The following is a 20,462-nucleotide window of genomic DNA, read 5'->3' on the forward strand; positions in this document are numbered from 1 at the left end:
ATTGAATAAACATTGTGATATATTGACATAAATTTATAGTGAATATTCTCCCCTCTGTGCTGGAAGTGTATTTGGATATTGTCATTGAAATCGAATTTAAATTCAATTTGTGAAGTAAGTTACATTTCTATTACGAATTTAAATATTTTCAGCATAAAATTTGACCGGAGATTCATTGTTTAATAAGTATAGTTTTTAAATGGATTAATGGTTAGATAATAAAAACTAAAATTAACTCCTTTAATTACACAGACCTGTATATTAATTTCAAACATTTTACTTTGATTAGTTTTAATTAAATTTATAAAGTAAGGTTAGAGTTAGTTTGTTGATTAAACTCAATACAGAAAAAGTAAATTGTTTCAATTTAAAATAAACTAAGGAACTATTTTATTTTGTAAAAAACCCCAAAAATATATATGCGAAAGATAGTTTATAAGATTTAAAAAACTTGTTGGCCCACTGAACACTGGGAATACGATCGTGGGTTCGTGTACTCTTCAAGACGGGCTGGCCACATGGTGTTTTACGGGTTTCTCCACGTCTGTGATGCCTAAATAGGGGCCAGTTACCCTTAAATAACCTCTCGGAAGGTATCCCACTAGGCAGATCGCCCAAGTGTTGCTTTGCCGTAAATTGACAAACAAATAATTTCGGTCTTTACTGATTTTTTGTAAAAAAAAAAAAAAAGGAAAAACTTAGTAGAGGAAGACAAGAAACTTAAAATAAATATTTTCAGATGTACTAATCGCTAATGAAATTTAAACCCTACCTCATATTATAAAATCTTGTTTTAATAAAAAACTTATCAAATTAGTTTAAGGTAACATAAATTATTTGTCTTATTTATTATATTATCAAATGAGATTTCAACATTACAGACACGTGCAGTATTGAACTCTAAACTTCTGCTGCCGCTTGTATAAATAATAAATTAATCAGCTTATCAATATGAATAAAGATGAAAAAAATATATATTGTAAATTTATAACTCAGGAAAGATTTTCTATGAAAATTGGCCACTATTTAGGTATCAAACACATGAAGAAAACCCGAACCAACTACCAGTGTCAAGGCAATCTATATTATAACGGACACAATACCCACCAGTGGCCCAGTGTGTATAAAACCATTGAATACCCGTAGTTGGTCGTGGGTTCGCACCTGGCCAACGAGCTGGCTACGTGAAGTTTTCTCAGGGTTTTTACGTTAGTAACATCTAAATTGAAGCATTCCTTTCTTAAACCTAACTATAACAAACGACTTTAGTTTTCAAATGTGTTCACTTCAAAATGACGTAATGATCGTCGCTAGTGGTGCTAGTGAAGCTAGCTTGACTACCCTGTTATGTTTACAAAGGCCAAATTACTTTCTTGTGTTACTTTAAATTTATAATAATTGTTTAAACTGGTTAGATGTATTGCTTCCCTTTGCACAAATTAGTAAATATTCGAAAATAAAGTTAATTATTTCTAAATTTATCAAAATATTTTTGCGTTGTTACGCTGTTTTTAATATTTTATATAAATTCAAATCGATTGTTGTTATAAATTTAATTTAAAAAAAACTACTCAAGCTAAAGTTATGCTGATGCCAGGATGCCAGTAGTGTAGTCCACTCTGTGGCAAAAATCCGCCATCTTGATGTCAATCGTTTAACAATAGGTGAGTAATATAGCTCATATATGGTGTACTACACCTAGAAAAAATTTTAAGTCATCAATCACATTCTCTGATATTTCTTTTGTGTTATTATTGTAAATTCCTCTAATATTTTGTTACAGAAATCATCTGATAAAAAATATACGTTCCATATACAAATCCTAATCAAATAAACGACAATTAATTGTACTCAGAACAAAAATATTGAACTCCTTATGGAAAAAGTTTTTGAGATGTTACAAAGCTGTGGAATTGAGTAAAGAATAGAAACATAAAATCGATACTTAATAATTTGTATCAACTTTTTCTGCTATAATTACTGCCGTCATTTTCTTAAGAAATTATCCCAAAAGGTGTTTAGTTTTCTGCAGTAATCTTTCTTCAGGTATTTTTAATAACGTTCCTTAGCACTTCCTTATTTGTAAGATGTTGAGTGTTAACAAAATGCTTTAATAAACGTCATACATTTTCGATGAAATTTAAATATGGACTGTTTGGTGGCCAATTGATTCTATTCAAACTTTTTCGCGTGAGAAATTTCTCAACGGACATAATTGTGTCGCAGCGTGTTTTCACATTGAAAAACAAGCTAATAATATAAAAAACCATTTTTTAAAGTCAATTCTTACTTAGGTCAACAAAAAAAAATTTATTTAAGTTAGTTTTTATTAAATAATTACTAAGTTCGCTTTTTTCTCCTCGCGCTCTTTATCGGTCAGAATGTGCATATTGCTGACGGGCGCCAAATATTAATTAATTAATTATTTGAAAAAAACTGTATTAACATCAAGTGTCATCCACTACAAGTTTAAAAAAATGTATTTGAACTTGAATGGATGAATAAAAAGTATTTTATTAACGAATGGAAATTTGAACAAGATAAATAAATAAATAAATATATATATATATATATATATATATATATTTATTTATATATCTTGTTCAAATATATCTTTATTTATATATCTTATATATATATATATACTAACAGATAGGCCCGGCGTTGCTCGGGCAAAAGTAACGATAGCGAAGATTATTACGTTATAGTCACAGAAGAAAGAGTAATTTCATCAACAAACTAAATATTTCTAAAGAAAGGTCGAAGTTGAAAATCGAATGTTCTAATACTGTTCGATTTTCACGACGTGCTCTGATTATATCGTTCGATTTTCATCGAATGTTATAAAGAAAAAAGTCGAGAAAAACCGAACTAATCTGTTTAAATTTGAAACTCGAATATGTTCTAACATATTACTATTTTTCTTTCTTTTTTTTTCCTCCAGCGCCCGTAAATCTTGCACGTCGCTTTCTCTTGTTCTCCATTGTTACTTAACACTTCCATTGTTGATGGAAGTGTTAATTAAGCCTTAATCCTGTTCGGTTAAACCTGTTAATCCTGTTCTGTAAAACAATTAAGAGTTGAAAGTTGAAATTTGGTACACAATTAGGGTACGTCACGAGAACTCACACTAAGAAGGGTTTTTTCGAAATTCCTTTCCACGGTGGAGAGGAATTTCGAAAAACCCCTTCTTAGTGTGAGTTCTCGTGACGTACCCTAATTGTGTACCAAATTTCAACTTTCAACTCTTAACCGTTTGGGCTCCGCGCTGATTATTATTATTATTATTATCAACTCGTCTCGATTATATATATCGATATAGGGAGAGTGTGAACTAATAGCAGGAATTGAATAAACACGTCATCGCCGAACTGGTGTTTAATTTTTGGGATAAGAAATTCTTTCATTATGTCTATGTAGATTTCTGCATTTACAGTGACATTAACAATGCAGAGTTTTGTAGTTTCTCGTGCTGAGATATACGCCCCTATGACGACGAACTGCAGAAATTTGATTTTGCATTTTAGATACTTGTCGTGACATTCCTTACAGTTCGTCACTACCATAGTTGATGTTGATATTTGACTCATTGCGAAAGATAACATGACAATTTTTCATTTTACTACAGTTCAATTTTTCATTTATTAAACCAAAACAGGCCTTTTTGTCTGTGAATTTGGTTAATTTTGCCTTGTTCTTGCTGTTTTAGTGGAATAACCCATGAAATGGATACGATTTCTTTCTGTTTTGTCGAAATTCGTGTTCTGCTGATCATCGATCAAGCAGCATTCAGTCACTTCGAGTTTGCTTGCAGCAATACTGTTGCGTAACGTTGTGTCTTCGCATCAAGAGATCATAGTCGCCCACTTCTGTATTGTGTTTTTACAATTCCTCTTGTTGTATACAAATACCATATCTTACTTACAGCGTACTGTAAACCTCCATCGTGAGGGCAATAAAGCGTCGGGAACATTCTTCAGCAATGCACTGATATGGTTTTATACGTCGTCAGCCAGTTCATTCATTAAAGCAATTTCAAGTTTTAATATCAGGACCCACTGTTGGCAGTTAAGACACATAAAACATCTTTTGGTATTTAAATAGTTTTGTATTAGATACATAATACCTAATTTTCGAAGGATTGATTATTTAAACTGGTAAGCAGAAGATTCCACACTCGATTCCGTTGCTTGCATAATTCCAAACTTCTGTCAAAGAATGATTTATTACTTCTGTCCAAAATAAATTTTTATTTCGCATTTAGTTTTCGTTTAGCAGTTGCATATTGTAATGCTGGTTTCTTTTCACTTGATTTCTGTAACAAAACATACAGGAATTTGCAGAGATGACACAAAACATGAATAGTGTTTTTATTTTTTTTCTCAGCGGTAGTACTGTTTTTCCAGCCGAGAATTTTAAAAATATTTAATTCAAAATTTCGAGAGACTTCAAAAAATAAACAAGAAATAACGAAATCTAGATACTCTTACATAAATATATAAAGAGATAGTGAATTTATAGAAAAGTTAAGGATAAATAATAAACTGAAGATAGAAAATTACTACGAGGAATATTATTGATGATTATAATCATACCTTTTATTTGAATAAGCTTTTCAAACACTGTATAAATCTTAAGAATAGATTTTATTCAAATTATTCAATTGTGTTACATTTGTAAACAATGCCCACTTTTCTATCAAAATGTCAATAAAATTTTAACTAACATAGTTTTTATTTATAAGCATTAATTAACACACACATAAATAATATTTAATAAAAATTCACTATTTTCAGATATTACATTATAAATTAACCAATGAAAATTTATATAACTTTTCTATCTTTTTCAGAATATGAAGCATACAAAAGAGAAAAAAAACTACATAAAAAATTTTATAACACAGTCTTTTGAAAACTTAGGAAAACAAATTGCAAGACATCCATTATATTTTATAATAGTACCTTTGCTGTTTTCACTTTCCTTTGGCTTTGGAATATTTAAATTGAAGTTAAATGAAAATATCGAAAATCTTCTTGAACCAGATAGAGGTAGAACTGTAGACACGAAGATATTTGTCGAAAACACTTTTCCTTTCAACTCTTCTGAAAATTTTGATTTTGCAAGATATCCTAATGTTCCTAAAGCTCTAATGATTTATCTCTTACCAAACAATTTGAACGAAAACATGATGAATAAAGACATACTTATGGAGATAAAAGAGTTGGATGAGATTGTTAAAAATACTAATATTTCCATTAACAATGTTGAGATTGGATATCACAATGTATGTGGAATTATTCATAAAAAGTGTTTCGAAAATCCAATTTCATACTTGATATCGAACATGGATATTATATTGTCTAAACGAAAAAGAATTAAATTTCCCGTAGAGATAGATTTGCTGACTTTATCGTATCGTATTTATTCATTAAATTTTGGTGGTGTTCAAACAAATAGTAAAGGATATGTTGAAAAAGTGAAAGCTATGAGACTGGTCTATCCATTTGATGTCAGTACGAAATGGAAAAAAGAATGGTTTGAACAATGGACCGAAGCAGCTTTTAAAAATATAGAAAATCACGAATTTCAATATATAAATCCTTTGTTTGATCCATTGTGGATGGCAATAAGACATTCGAAAATAATATTTAATGACATAAAATCAAGAATAGTTGCAGTCGTTATTTTTTTATCTCTATTTTCGATCATTAGTTGTTTGAGTGTCCGGATGATTAGAAGTAAACCGTGGCTCGGTCTTGCAAGTGTTGTATCTGCTGGTTTGTCGATAGTGACTTCATTTGGATTAATGGGAATATTTCAGGTAGAAAGCACATATTGGAATATTTGCATTCCCTTTTTAGTTATTGGTGAGTATTTTAACGATAGATTTTAATTTATTCATTCACAGGGTGCAATTATATTTAAAATTGTTTATATCGTTAGTCACAGAGATAGACGATGCTTATGTGTTAATAGCGTGTTGGAGAATTACTGATCCAAAAAGTAGTGTTAAAAGTCGACTTGCTTATACTTACAGCGAAGCCGGAGTTTCTATCACATTGACTTCTTTGACGAATTTTCTTGCATATTGTATTGGAATGACGATGTTGTTTCCTCTTGTAAAACTATTCTGCTATTATTCTGCAACTTGCATATTCTTCACTTATATTTTTCAAATAACGTTTTTTGGAGGTTGCATGGCATTAAGTGGATACAGAGAAGAGAAGAGACTTCATCCATTCACTTTTCGATTTTCCGGTAAGTAATATTATTATTATTATTTTATTTATTTTCAAAGTTAGGTTCAAATTTTATAGTTGTATCTCAATATATTTTTAATTTTATTTACTGAATAATGAGACATTACACGAAAAATTATTAACTTTCTCACGAAAATGCAAAATATAATATCCGGAAATTAAAGAAACGCTAGAAACAGTAGTAGTGTTTTCGGTTTTATCAGGCATTGAAAACCGTGTTAAAATAAACAAAAATATAAAATTCGCTGAAATGCTTGATAATGGTGCAGTGTTTTGCCAATAAAATTTCTGAATCGTATAGCAACAATTACCACCGATGGAAATTAGGAACCTTTTAAGAATTATGTTACCCATACAATAAAGCATAGTGTGAGCCCTGGCCTGACAAAAATTTATCGAGGAAAAATTCATAGAAGATATTATTAAAGCTTTTCCCACGGACTTGCTTCCTTTTAGAAGTGATACAGCTTTCTAATGTGTCACTTGGAACCAACGATTGAAATTTAACTATTGGGCCGTTCAGAATAATCCCTAATGAGGTGATGGGAGAAACCCAGGACAGATCTCTTATAGAAAGGAGGGGTCGATGATTCGTAAAGCAGTCATTTAGTTTTTATTAAACTGTGTGTGTGACCAGCCGCTCGCCATCGCTGATCTTAGCTATCGCCACCCGAGAAAATCTGTCCCCGTTTGAGAAAAGAAAACACCGCTCCAGGGGAAAACGACTCTTTCAAACCAGAAGTTCCGAACTTCAATCTCTACGAACTGTTAAGGTATTAGTCAACGCACCAACAATTGTAAGCTCTCTCTCTTGCGGTCAGGGTCGTGGTTGTGGGAATGCCGGAGGTAGGACGGAGTTGTGACCCTTTTTTGGCAGCGTACAGGTCGGAAAGACCCACCCCACTGTCAAGGATGGCTTAATTTATCGTAATATCCCGTTTTATCGGGATCGGTAATTAATTGTCAGGTCGAGTGGAGGAAGTGTGTGGGGTCGTCGATAAGAAAACGGCAATAACCGCAGTAACAGGACAACACAAATAAGATTTATTTAGACGGTAAAGAGATACAAAAGCTCTAACGCGTTCTGTTTCTAACCGCGAGAGAGAGAGTTTACAAATTTAGGAGGGATCATACCTCGTCCTAGGATTAGTTGTAGGATTAGCTGTAATCGTAGGATTAATCTTCTCAGTTTTCCGGTCGTGGAGGTAAGCAGGAGGATCTGTCGGCGGCTCGTGTCGGCGGGCTTCGGTGACTTCGTGTCTCGGCCCTCGCTTCTCGGGACGGATCCTACGGGTTGGGTGTCTTGTGCGGACCTCCAGCGACCTCGTTCTCGGCTTTTTTCCCCCCTTTTATACTCCCGGTCTCATCCGCTGCGATCACCAATCGCGACGGAGGGGATGAGTCGAGTTCCTTGACTCAGAGGTTAGATCCGGGGAGGAGGGAAGTGAGTTTGCTGGCGGAAGACTGCACATCCTTTGAATCTTGATCGCTATCTCCCGAGGGGTTTGAACAATAAAATGTAAAACGGACTGGTCGGTTTTACCGGTCGTCACATGGTAATAATGATAAGGTTTCTATATTCTTAGCATCCGCCAAGCATCTGAATTGTTATCGTAGATCTAGTAAATAATCTCGATAAATAAACAGGTATTTTTGTTAAATAACAACTTGTGGAGTGTACTTTCGGGTGCCTCCTTCCGTCTCCATTCCGAGTATAAAAGCCTACAAGCGCAACCGCTCACGCGACTTCTAACGTAAAGGCCATCGAAATTTCTGTGTCGGAAGACACGGTGGTGTCAGTCAGTCCTGACAAGGCATCTCCTTGATGCCTTGTCAGGACTTGTCAGGATCTACCAGGCATTTGCTATTGTGCCTGCAGTCACAATAGCAAATGCCTTGTAGATGACAGTGAGCTGAATACAACGAACTAACAGCTGTAGAACGAAACGTATCCTGAAATTGCATGAACTCGGTTGGTTGATGCGCACAGTTGCCACGCGTGTTGGACACAATGTGAGTACCATCTAGCGACATGTGACACGATGGGCGCTGGAAGATCTGCAAACACGCCAAAGAGGGAGTGGATTGCACAAGCTCACGACAGAGCGCACAGACTAGCAGATTCACAGAACTGGCTGTAAAGATTCGTTTGCCACGGCACGTGAGATTCGAAACGGCCGTTGTCATCACAGCTGCATCTGTGTCCACTCAAACCATTTGCAACTGGTTGCATGAAATCGAGCTGCAGGCATGGCAACCAGCAATGGAGGGTAACGTTAATTTCTTGACACAGGGCTTTATGCCTAGCGTGGTGTTGTCATCATTGCAACTGGATCACTGATTGATATCGGGTATTCTTTTCGGATGGATTTCGCTTATGTGGTGTAATCACGTCGTGGATGGATGTGGCGGTATCCTGGGGAACGCTACGTGCCACCTTTTTTTTGCCAAACGTCACACTGGCCCTACAGTGGGCATCCTAGTTTGGAGGTTTGGGGAGGAATCATGTTCGATCAGTGGACAGCCCTAGTGCACATTTCCGGAGCTCTCACAGCAGAGCAGTCACCTGAACCGTGGAGCCTGTGGCGCGACCACTGGTGCTGGCTGCACCCAACACGATGTTCCAGCAAGATAATATCTGGTTGCATGTCACATGCTAAACTCTCATTAGCTGGAATTCACATCTCTTCCTGGCTAGCAGCTTTATCAAATCTATCTGTGTTACTTCGTCTGATGTGAGTGCACCAGGAACCACTGCCACATACTGTAGACTATATATGCGTTGCAGTGGATGCTGTATGGCAAGAGATATTTCAGGCAACCATTAATTGCTTTATTGTTAGTATGCCCCGCTATATAGCGGCCTGTATATCTGCCCGTAAAGGCCATGTTTGTTAATTAATTAACAGGTGTCTGTTGCATATCTTTATTTGCGTTTTTAGTCATTTGCATATGTCTTTTACCTCTACCAGTCCTGTAATGTGCATGTGATCACGCCCATTTCTTCGTGTCGTTGCGATTTTACTTTTGATAAGTTTTTTTTTTTTAACTCTTTCTGCCCTGTGGGCACTAAGAGGGCCTCTTTTAGTGGGCCCATTGTGGGTTCGGCCAGGCCCACAATGGGACGACCGGGTGATGAGGGACGGGGCCCGACATATCCGAACGAACCACCCCCCGAGAAATTCCTGGGGATTATTCGACCCGTTCGGATTCGATCCCGGGTTTCCCAGAGCGGTAGGCTGCCACCTTGACCGCTCAGCCATCCGGCCGTCTACTTTTGATAGGTTTATGTAATTAAATTATATTCGAAACTTCCATGTTGTTTGAGTATTTATTTATGAGATGAAATTTGAAATAAATTTTGAATTTATGCCTGGGGATCAAACGCGTAATTAATTCTGTTAGTTTTCCATTACAACATAGTAACTTACTTAAAACGGTGTGAAAAAAAAATAAAATATGAAACGGAGTTTATTCTTGTACAGCCAGATTATGAATGTTTTAATGCTCTCGGATCGAACTGAAGTACAGTTTTGCTGGTGATAAGAAAGATTAGAAAGGATTCACCATGATAAAATCTGAATATGGAACCTTATTCAATACTTATTATATTGTATATTTATAGTATAAAAATACAATATAGGCCAACAAGGATACATATATGCTTCTTCGACTACATAGAGGATATTATAATATTTACAAGTTGTAAGTTTTTATTGAATTCATTCTATAACACGATATAGAGTTATATTATTGTTTAAAATTTCTTATACCAAATATTGTTGGTTTTAACAAAGGGAAAAAATAGTTTCTGAAAATTAACAGATAATTGTCAGTTCTCGAGGGTTTTTCTGTATAAATAAAATGTTTTTCTGTAGTAATTTTCGGAAATAGGATTGGCCTTTCTTTTTCCCTAAAATAATTACTGTTTTCTAATGATTGGTTTTGTCAACTTTGTTAAATGTGCAGTACTTCAGCAAGATCACAACATGCCTTGCAAAAACAAATAATGTTGAACCAATTTAGCAATAGTAATTTAAATATTATATATTTCACACGAGTGATTATTGAAATTCAGCGCAACACAAAAATAAAGAAATACATTACCTGTAAAATTGAAGAAATAAAACTGTAAAAATATAAATTAATCAGATATTTTTAAAATATAAAAACGCCTTTTACTATTTATCTTCATATTATTTTTAAAATTTTACAGAAATCTGTCGTCAGAGTAATCAAGAAGAAGACGAAGAATTCTTCATGAAAGTGTTCAAGAATCAAATAGGAGGAGTTCTTTCTTATTCAATAACAAAAATTGTAGTTATTAGTTTGTATTTTATTAATTTGGGGTTTGGAATATGGGGAACATTTTCAATGAAGAGGGGTATAGACTGGGAAAACATGTATTCCTACGATTCTCCTGTATCCAAAAGTGCACGAACTTTGTTTACATATTTCGGTGAATATGCATTTCCCGTTCAAGTAATCATAAATGAAACGTTAGATTATTCAGATCTCAGTGTACAACAATCTTTAGAGAAACTTACAAATACTTTTGAATATAATCCACATATCGCTGACGAGAGATTTACTTTGTCATGGTTAAGGTATTATAAGCTATTTCAAGAGAATCCTGTATCTAAATACTCCTTACGAGGTTACAATATGTCAGACAAACAAGACTTTTTGGACGGTTTGTATAACGTTTTCCTGAAATTTAAAGGCGCTAATATGTTCTCTTCTGACATTTTATTTAATGAAAACAAATCAGACATTACTTGTTCTCGTTTTATCCTTGTAGCTAAAAATATATCAGGCTTCGAATCGGAAACAATATTACTTGAGAACTTGTTGAAAGTTGCAGATTTGGCACCATTTTCTGTCTTGGTACAAACTTCAATATCAACACTGATGGAACAGGCAATTGCCATTCAAAATATTATCATTCAGCTATTTTGGGTTACGTCTTTATTGATAATTATTGTATTTCTTTTATTTATTCCGAATATAACTTGTGCTATTTTGATGGCAATTTCTGTCGTTTCTACCATTACAGAAACTTTTGGTTTCATGAATTTATGGAATGTTAACTTGGATATCTTTTCTACGATGAGTTTGATTTTATGTGTCGGATTTTGTGTAAATTACCCAACTCATATCGCTTACTCCTTTTTAAAATCTATTCACGTAGCACCCAATGAAAAATTAAAAGATTCTTTATATCATTTAGGTTATCCTATCTTTCAAGGATCTTTAACCACTATTTTAGGGATATTATTTCTCACTAAAGACATTTATGTATTGTTAGTTTTTATCAAAATTGTATTTCTCATAACAATAGAAACAGCTTTCCACGCTTTGTTGGTAATTCCAGTAATTCTGTCCCTGATGTCATCAGTGTCTCACAATACAAAGTTTACGTCTATTTTTGCAAATTGTAAACTCACTAGAAAAAAATAAATTGTAGAAAATTTTTAAAATGTGTTATTGAAAAGATATTTTCTGTAGTAAATCTGATATTCATGAATCAAGGCTAATTATATCCTTTCTGTTTATGCGTACGATTTACAGCATATAATGTTAAAAATTCAATGTTTTTTCTATAGCAAAACCCATTTCAAATTTTGCAAATAATGTCTAAAACTGTATTGAAATGTATTTGGAAATATTTTAATAAATCAACTAAATATTTTCGGAGCGTATTATAATTCAAAACATGTGCTAATTTTAACAAATTTATTTATAATTAGAATATAATGCTACTCTTACATTTCACAACATTTTAACATTATCATTTTATACTATAAGTCTGTAGGATTAGAGTAGGTTTACTCGTAAAAGTAGTTTCTATATTCCATTTCACAGCTGCCTTCTATGTTACTTTCTTGATTAAAATGAAATCGTTGAAATGACTTACAAAGAAACGGGATATAATACATATCATTCCATTTGCATCATTGCAACATAATAGAATGTAAATAGAATGAAATATATAGTTATAAATAAAAGAAATTCAATTATCCTAAATTTTTGTTTTTTTTTTCAGTAACATACATCAAGCAAGAAAGTTTCATTCTTATAGGCTTCGTTATTTGATGTGCATTTCGAGTTATAATGATCCTTTATCAATCGTTATTTTTTGTACAGATTTACTTATAATTTCAATTTCTATTCAATAATCAGCTAATAGGAATAAAAAAAAAATGATGTGCATATTATTTGTAAACACGTATGTGTGATGTAATTTATAACTATTATTTCTTTTAAAAGATCTGTACAAAAAATAAGAGTGAAGAATGGTCATTAAAACCCGAAATCTATATCCACATCCAATAATATAGTTGATATCAATAAGAGCTGTTGTATGATGTAAGTTACTGAAATAAAACCACGAAGTTTAGGTTTTTAAAAAATCTACAGAAACTAGCAACGATCAGTTAAATCCAATTGTTGGGGAGACTATCCGTTGTTTGACGTGATAACTTAATTCTTTTTTTGTCTTATAGGTTAATTAATTTCTTTTATATAATGTTGTTTTTTATTGTTTGGATGGTTCTCCTCACAATTTTTTATGTTGATATTTTGTTAAATATTTCTTAGTGTTGTTTTGTAAAATTTGTTTGTTTTATTTACGTATATTTTGTTTTTATTGTGTTTTCTGTAATAACTCATCAATTGTAACATTAGTATAATTTGCAATGTATATGTAATAATTTTGTTGTATGTATTCTTCGCATCTATGGGTTCATCCCAGTATATCTAAATAAATAAATAAAATAATTAGATTTATTTTATTTATTTATTTCTAAAATATATATGTGATTATGTTTGTTTGCTATACGGTCCTAGTGCTTTCGTCAAATTAGCTATGAAACTCTGCGACGAGTACTTTTATAAACCGGGGCATCGCTGGATGTAACAGGCTAGTAATTATTATAATACAGGTGGAAAATCGCTTCCATTACAGGAAATTTTAACTCGAACAATACTTGTTCTGCACTCTGAAACTCATCTTACGTGTACGCAACTATTTTAGTAAACATTTTATTATTAATATTTCTTTTATAAGATAGGTTGCCCTAACTGTGCCCTGCCTCTCATAAGGCCGAATGTATCTACATGTTGAGATGCTGTTAGCCAGCAAATGATACTTCAGTATCTTTATTTGTCACGGATAGAGGAAATTTCATTGTTGCTAAAGGAACAGATGACTTCTACATTTCTTCAAAGTTCAAAAAAGAATGTTCTGGAAGGTTGCTTGAAAAATTATTGTATTAAATTTAAAAAATGTTATAAAATATCAGGACTGTGAATGATATTAAGAAATGGGGTAGTGGTGAATACGTGAAAGAAAGAAGATATGCTACATTTGTTAGAGAACAAAATATATAACTGTAACGTATTGCTCTGTAAATGTTCGTAATAATGCCAACTGCAATAATGATAGAGTTTATTAGAAAGAATATAAGATTTGTGAAATACCTGTTCTTCCTATGTTAACTAAGTCTATAACAAAAAATAAAGTCTAAACTTTACTTTTCAAAATATTGACAAAAGCTCTGGATGCAGTGAATAAAAGAAAAACTGAGGAAAATGTACTTATGAAGTTTGAAATTTTCCTTGGAACTTTAGGGAACATGTTACAAACAGTTTAAACTGATATGAAAATGAGATAAGGCTGCTTTTACCGAAACCACAAGAACAGGAGTTAATGCAAAGAATTATGCGTTTGTCACTCACAGCACTTCCTCTGATATCTCAAGAAATTTAGGAATTCTCTTTTCGAAATCAACAATATACATACTCCTTTCGATATAACTGTTTAATATCTTAAACAGTAGACTTATTTATCTTTTCGATTTCTTTACGCATTTCGGCTTTATTAATAGGCTTTTTCAGTCGGGTTACGTATACAATTAAACACTAGTATTATAATTAAAATACACATAAAGTAGCTGATACAATAAAATACAATACTCGGATAAACCAACATTTATATTGTTAAACAAGGACTGCGAACAACGTTAGACGTATAAGGATACCGTTGTACGAAGTAGTGCAAAAAGCTGAATTAAATTGATGTTGAGTTATCAAACACTAAAGTTTAATTTTCTACCTCACATGTATTGTTGGTAATGTTTACTTCTTGGTATTATTTTCATTTCGATATGTTCCTTATCTTCTTTCCAAAGTCGAATACACCTCAGTTTGATATTTATAACAATAAGGCCAGCTGGCTCATATGGCTATTCACTACTACGACACATACCCCCTCTCATAAAACTCAAGACGGATTAATCAGGCAAAATATACAGTCTTACTACATGTTATTTGCTGAACAATAACACTAATTACTAGTACGTATATTTCGTATACACATTTGTCTCAATCATTATTGTTACTTCACCACATTTTCATTCTCCTTTACACTTATTAAGTGGACTTTATTTGGGCAACGTAAGTTAATAATATTATGAAGAAAGCATTATAAATCCGAAGATAATATACATATTCTTAAAATTTCAGGTTCCATAAAAGTAGCTTTTGTATTCTTTCTTTATATTTGGCATTTTAATTTTTCTGCGTAAGTTATTTGAATTTTGTAATGTCATTATTACATGATTACAATTGCGTTTAATTTATACAAGTTTATATCACTTTTAAATCAGACTATTTCGAAGAAAATAAAATACTGCCAAGTTATGATGCTGACCAGGCTATAACATAAATCGTTTCACGTAGCTTTGTTAGAAATACTTATAAAGCTCCTCTGAAATTAAAGGTTGTGAAGCTTAAGCTTCACTAATTTCGTAGTACAATCGCCATTGATTACGACAAAATTCGAATAAATTATTTTTATTTATTTTTTTGTCTTTATTCACTATCCGTTTATGTTCTATAAGAATTTTATTACGGTTTATATATTTCAAATTTTTCATGCCAAATTTGGAATTACGTCATCAATGATTTGTACATTGATGCACGTTTATCAGATTATTAATAAAGTCACACGCTTCATAAATCAATATGATATTAAATAAGTAATACAATATAATATCACAGAGAATTTTGTCGCTATTAAGTTCTTTTGTGAGTTTTTCAATTATTTCATGTATATTAAATTTAAGTTAATCGATTTTTAAACTTTCATATATACATGCTCGTCTTTTCAATAATTTTCGGAAAAAGTCATTTTTATATTTAAAAATTGATAAAAACATTTAATATATATTATATAATTTATTTTAATTTCTTTATAATATAATATATATTATTATACATTTCGATCTGAAAAAAATTTTCAAATTAACGTACTGAAATTTCTGATAAGTTAGATTAAATAATTTATTTAATCTAACTTATCTCAAATTAATGTACACAGAAGACATTAAATATGAAATATTTGCATATTAATGTTTTCTATCTACAAATTTAACATTAAAAACTACTTCTGTTGATTATTACGATTTCAATAAAAACATATTACGAAAATCACTGAAATATTGCATTATCTTCAATAAATAATTAAGAATTAGAGTATTTTAAAGTTTTTTTCACTGTTTAAAGATATCTTATCAATACAATAACAAAGTAAACGAACAATTTTTTTGTGACATACTCACAGTGTCAAACTGCAATTTTCAATTATATTTCTTATATACAGTCAAACCTGTTTTTGTGCGGTCTTTTTCTGTGCGATTTGTTTTGTGCGGTATATGAAAATTTCAATCAAATTGGAACATAATTGACTCCTGTAAAATTTTTTAAAACTCTATTGCATGTTTTCTATGACATCAGCAGGTTTTTTAATTTTTTATTCAGGAAAATTTTTTTCTCTTACGTGTTTTTCGGTCCCCTCTTATTTTAATAGCATAAAAATCATAAATATTATGTTATGTTTGAACAGATGCGGTAAGTTAGCTCTCTTCCAGCTTTAGACTGCAGGTGTGAAATTTCACGCCTTGTTAAATGAAATAACACTTTTTGCAGCTATATTTATCAAATAAAATCATTTTTAACGATTATTTTTAACTTTTTAACGTTAGATTCGTATTTAAGTGAAAATAAATAATCAATATAAAAATAAAATTCTTATAAGATTTTTTCCCCATTAGGTGTTGCAGAAAAAGGCCCAAGGAGTTAAAAAAGCAATTCCTAGTTATTTCGTACTATTTTGAGTTATTTTCTACGTGAGACTTTTTTTATGCAGTGCCTTTTCATAAAGAAATACTTTTTTAATTGTGTTGCGAAAACTATGTTTTATAGCCGCCCGTGAAGTTTCGTGCGGTTTGTTTTTTGATGCGTTTTCTTTTATGCGGTCCCTATCCACCGCACAAAAACAGGTTTGACTGTACTTAATTTAAAATATATGGTCTTGACATTAAAATTATTTTATTGCATATCATACTTTTGTTAACAATAAAGTTGTGCCGATTACCTATCTACCACTTTTTAGATAGAAAGTTTCAATTTAAATTACGTAACTTCCGGTGCAGACCAAAAGTGTCTGTACAGTTTATCGGGGCTTCCTGCCCCTACGGTTTTCAAATTTCGTTTAGACTTTCATCTATATAACTTTTTTCTCGAGATTAAGGTATGATACACCGACGAACAGTCGGACAGAGGACAGCGACAATTTACAGGTCTGCAAAATTTTTGAAATTACAGCCAAACAAACATTCAATTTATGGATTCGTTTCCACAGTATATCGAAAAGCGTTACATACATGAGCTTAACAATCGTTATATAGGTTATAATTACTCAACTTTAATATTACTGAATTGATAAACAATAACAAGATACGTTACGAGTGCACTTAAGATAGTAATAACTAGACTTTTGTCTATAGTAAACATGCCCCAAGCCGTAAAATTTGGAAACTCCAGCCAATTCTTCACGTAAAATCGAAAGATGTCTTCCCGAGTTTTATCGCTGCAGATAAGGGATTTTTCATACAACATAGAGCAAACAGATTTTCCTTCGTCGTACACGAAAGAAGTACAAAAGCATAAGTTAATAAACTGAAAAAACGAAAATCCGGAAACGAAAAATATTTTCAAATAGTTGATCCACGATGTTAATTTGTAATAACTTAAGAGTCGTCCAAAGGAGGTCATTACGCTTCCAGTCACCTGAAATGTCCACAAGAATAATTGCATGGAATAAATGTGACGAATCAAATTCACATATTCAGTTAGCGTAGAGAATTCCGTTATGATCCGAACAATGTTTTTCCTCTGGTTACCTTCTTGCATCATACTGTAACGTAACGTTTTAAACGCGTGTGCCAATTCCTGACAAATCAATTCGAAGTAGAGAAATAGAAAATTCTGTGTTATTGCAAATGTAGAATAAAAGACAAACGTGACTAGGAAATAAAGAATGTAAAGAAGATGATTGCTTATTTCACCAAACAAGATAAGGAGATTAAAATGAGAAGTAAATTTTTTTTTATAGAGAATGATACCGAATACGTTAAGAACATTAATGAAAATAAAGTCGAGCCATATCAATGCAATTCGAATGATCAATTTTTTCTTGTTTACACCGCTACTGCAAGAAATTTTGAAAATATTTTGAACCACTGTGCGAAGTTTGACTCTATCAAGATGGAAGCGGAGACAGGATACTATAGAGATTATTTGAGTAAAGAAGAAAAACGTTAAAAGACAAACGTTAACAAAAGTCTCCTTATTAGCAAAACCTTTAACCATTCTTAAAACGTGTAAACATGATAGTAACATAGCAAGGATTAACATCACGATGCCGTGCACATGAAATCCTTTTCCTTCCATCTTTAGTCCAAAAAGCCGCATGCTGCATAACAGGGGTTTCCAATTTTTGAAGCAATCCATGTTCATGTATTAATTCTTTGCAAATTTAATAAAGAGTAGCACCAGAAGATGAAGACTAAATGCAAAGATGTACTTTTAATAACTTAAGTAGAATGACTGAGCTGTACTAATCTAGAAGAATGGCGAGTTCTCTATTAACTGCAATGCACAGAATGTTGATGAAATTTATCAAAAACTCGTTTGTAGTATCGATTTTCGTTTGTGAGTTCATTATTTACCATAGCAACTTAATATATTAGAAATTTTAATATATTTTTATTTATTCGTTAGTGTGTTTACTATCGAGTTTCGTCAATATTTGTGTCGAGAATAATTAAAAATTGTTTTGTAAATTTCGTGGAAACCGAAGAGAAAGTGGTGACAGTACCGTACTGGAAAACAAAATAAGATACATCACACGTTCACGATATAAAAAACGGACGAAAATATGAGAAGCCTCAATTGTCTACAATAATAAACTATTTAAATTGACGTATGTATCCATCTATGAAGAATATCTACATTTTCCTTATCTATATGGAAATATGTGTACATAATCTATACATTAAAATCTTTATCATGGATACATTATCTACTTTAAACTGTGATAGTTAATTTGATTGTAATAGGTAATTAGATAATAGGTAATTTACGTGATAGGTAATATTGAACTGATTTAATTTTATTTTTCTTTAAATTTAGCTGTTAAAGTATACGGATAAAATTATATTTCCTTTCTGTTCCGACTTATGGATCTCAAATATAACTAAAAAATTTTTCCAAAACATTTATAAAATGAACTTAAAAAATCTTAAAGTTAATAAAAAGTTAAAACGAAATTAATTCGCAGAGAAAAAATATCATTTATTACTTTAACAATGCTCCTAAATGCATTTCGCCTTTACCAGGCCTCTTCAGTAGGTTTAACATTACGTTTACAAAGCTCATTCCTCGACAGTAATCTCTTTGTCTTTGTCTTTGTATGATGTTGGTTCATATGGAGCTTCTAGCCCTATATATAGTTTTTTTTCTCCGATGAGTGTCGTGATGATCGCTATGCGACCGAAGAGCCGGCCGTTTATACGACAGTAACTCAATGGAGAAAGCCACTTATAATGATTTACAAAGACTTCCCAGCATTCCGCTGTTAACACTCCCGTATTCAAATTTACATTGTTACTTTGCATAATAATGGCAAAGTGTTCTTTTACTTTTCGTTTTACATTATTTTTCTCTCTAAATACAATTTTTAACTTATTAACATTTATATTACAATTATTAATATTACAATGTTGGAAGATAGGAGAATTACTAATTTTTAATCTTACAGCGGCTAAATGTTCCGACAATCTGATCTTTAATCTTCTTTTGGTTTCACCAATATAATAACTGGGGTTGTTACATGTGCATTCTATTCTGTAAACGACGCCGTCTTCTTCCAATAAATCTTCTTTGTTGTTAGTGCTTCGTACAATCATCAGTTCTGATAACCTATTATTTTGGGATGGAGCCAATCTAATTAATTTTTGATTAAGAAACTTATTATATTTTTCATAAATACCTTTGATATATGGAAAGGATACATACTGCTTTATTTCTTGACGTTGTTTAACTTTAAATCTATTTTTAAGAAATCTGTTGTACCATTTAGTTAATAATTTTCTCGGATATCCATTTAAGATGTATTTCCTATGTGTATTTGCAATCTCTTTATTCCTTTGGTCTATATTTGTTATTCTAGAAAAAATCTTTGTTATTTCCATTAAATATACATTATATTTTTGGTTTAAAGGACAATATGATTTGAAATTAATTACTTTTTTCGTATTACATGGTTTTTCAAATTTACAATATTCCAAATGATCATCAAAACGTTTAATTGTTATATCCAAATAATTTAACTGATTATTTAATTCATGCTCTTGAGTAAATTTAATATTTGGATTAATGTTATTCGCTCTGTTCCAAAATTTGCAAATTTGTTGTTACAGCACTATTATATATGATCAAAATGTCATCAACGTACCTTGCAAAAAACTCTATGCCAGTCAATTTTGATAACATTTTATCTACGTCCAACATATAGATCTCGGCTAATTTTGGCCCTATTACAGAACCCATAGAAATGCCATTGGCTTGACGATAGAAATCTTTATTTACTGTAAAATAATTATTATTCAATGTGAAGATTATGTAAGTATGGTGTATCAGACTACTTGAAAGACTTAATAAGCCGACCGCGAGCGATAGCGAGCGTGTCGGCGGCTGAGGGGCCATAGGCACCGAGGTCGAGGAACACGAGAAACTTAACTCCAACTGCAGATGATCGATGTGCTCGTGGATCAACATCTGCCTCTGTTGATG

The 20,462-nt window shown here is 32.0% G+C and overlaps 2 protein-coding genes across 2 annotated transcripts in view; both read left to right on the forward strand.

The window, feature by feature from the left end:
• LOC136981178 (uncharacterized) overlaps positions 1 to 20,462 on the forward strand; it is a 198,499-nt gene that overhangs the window by 27,225 nt on the left and 150,812 nt on the right. The window lies entirely within an intron of this gene.
• Positions 72 to 11,723, forward strand: LOC136981156 (patched domain-containing protein 3-like). Its single transcript, XM_067277429.1, has 4 exons — positions 72 to 114; positions 4,853 to 5,870; positions 5,947 to 6,261; positions 10,480 to 11,723. The coding sequence occupies exons 2-4, from the start codon at positions 4,856 to 4,858 to the stop codon at positions 11,721 to 11,723; spliced, it is 2,574 nt and encodes an 857-aa protein (XP_067133530.1). The 5' UTR covers positions 72 to 114; positions 4,853 to 4,855.

Source organism: Centruroides vittatus, unplaced genomic scaffold (genome assembly GCF_030686945.1).
Source record: "Centruroides vittatus isolate TY-2023 unplaced genomic scaffold, ASM3068694v2 contig_747, whole genome shotgun sequence".
Taxonomy (NCBI): domain Eukaryota; kingdom Metazoa; phylum Arthropoda; class Arachnida; order Scorpiones; family Buthidae; genus Centruroides; species Centruroides vittatus.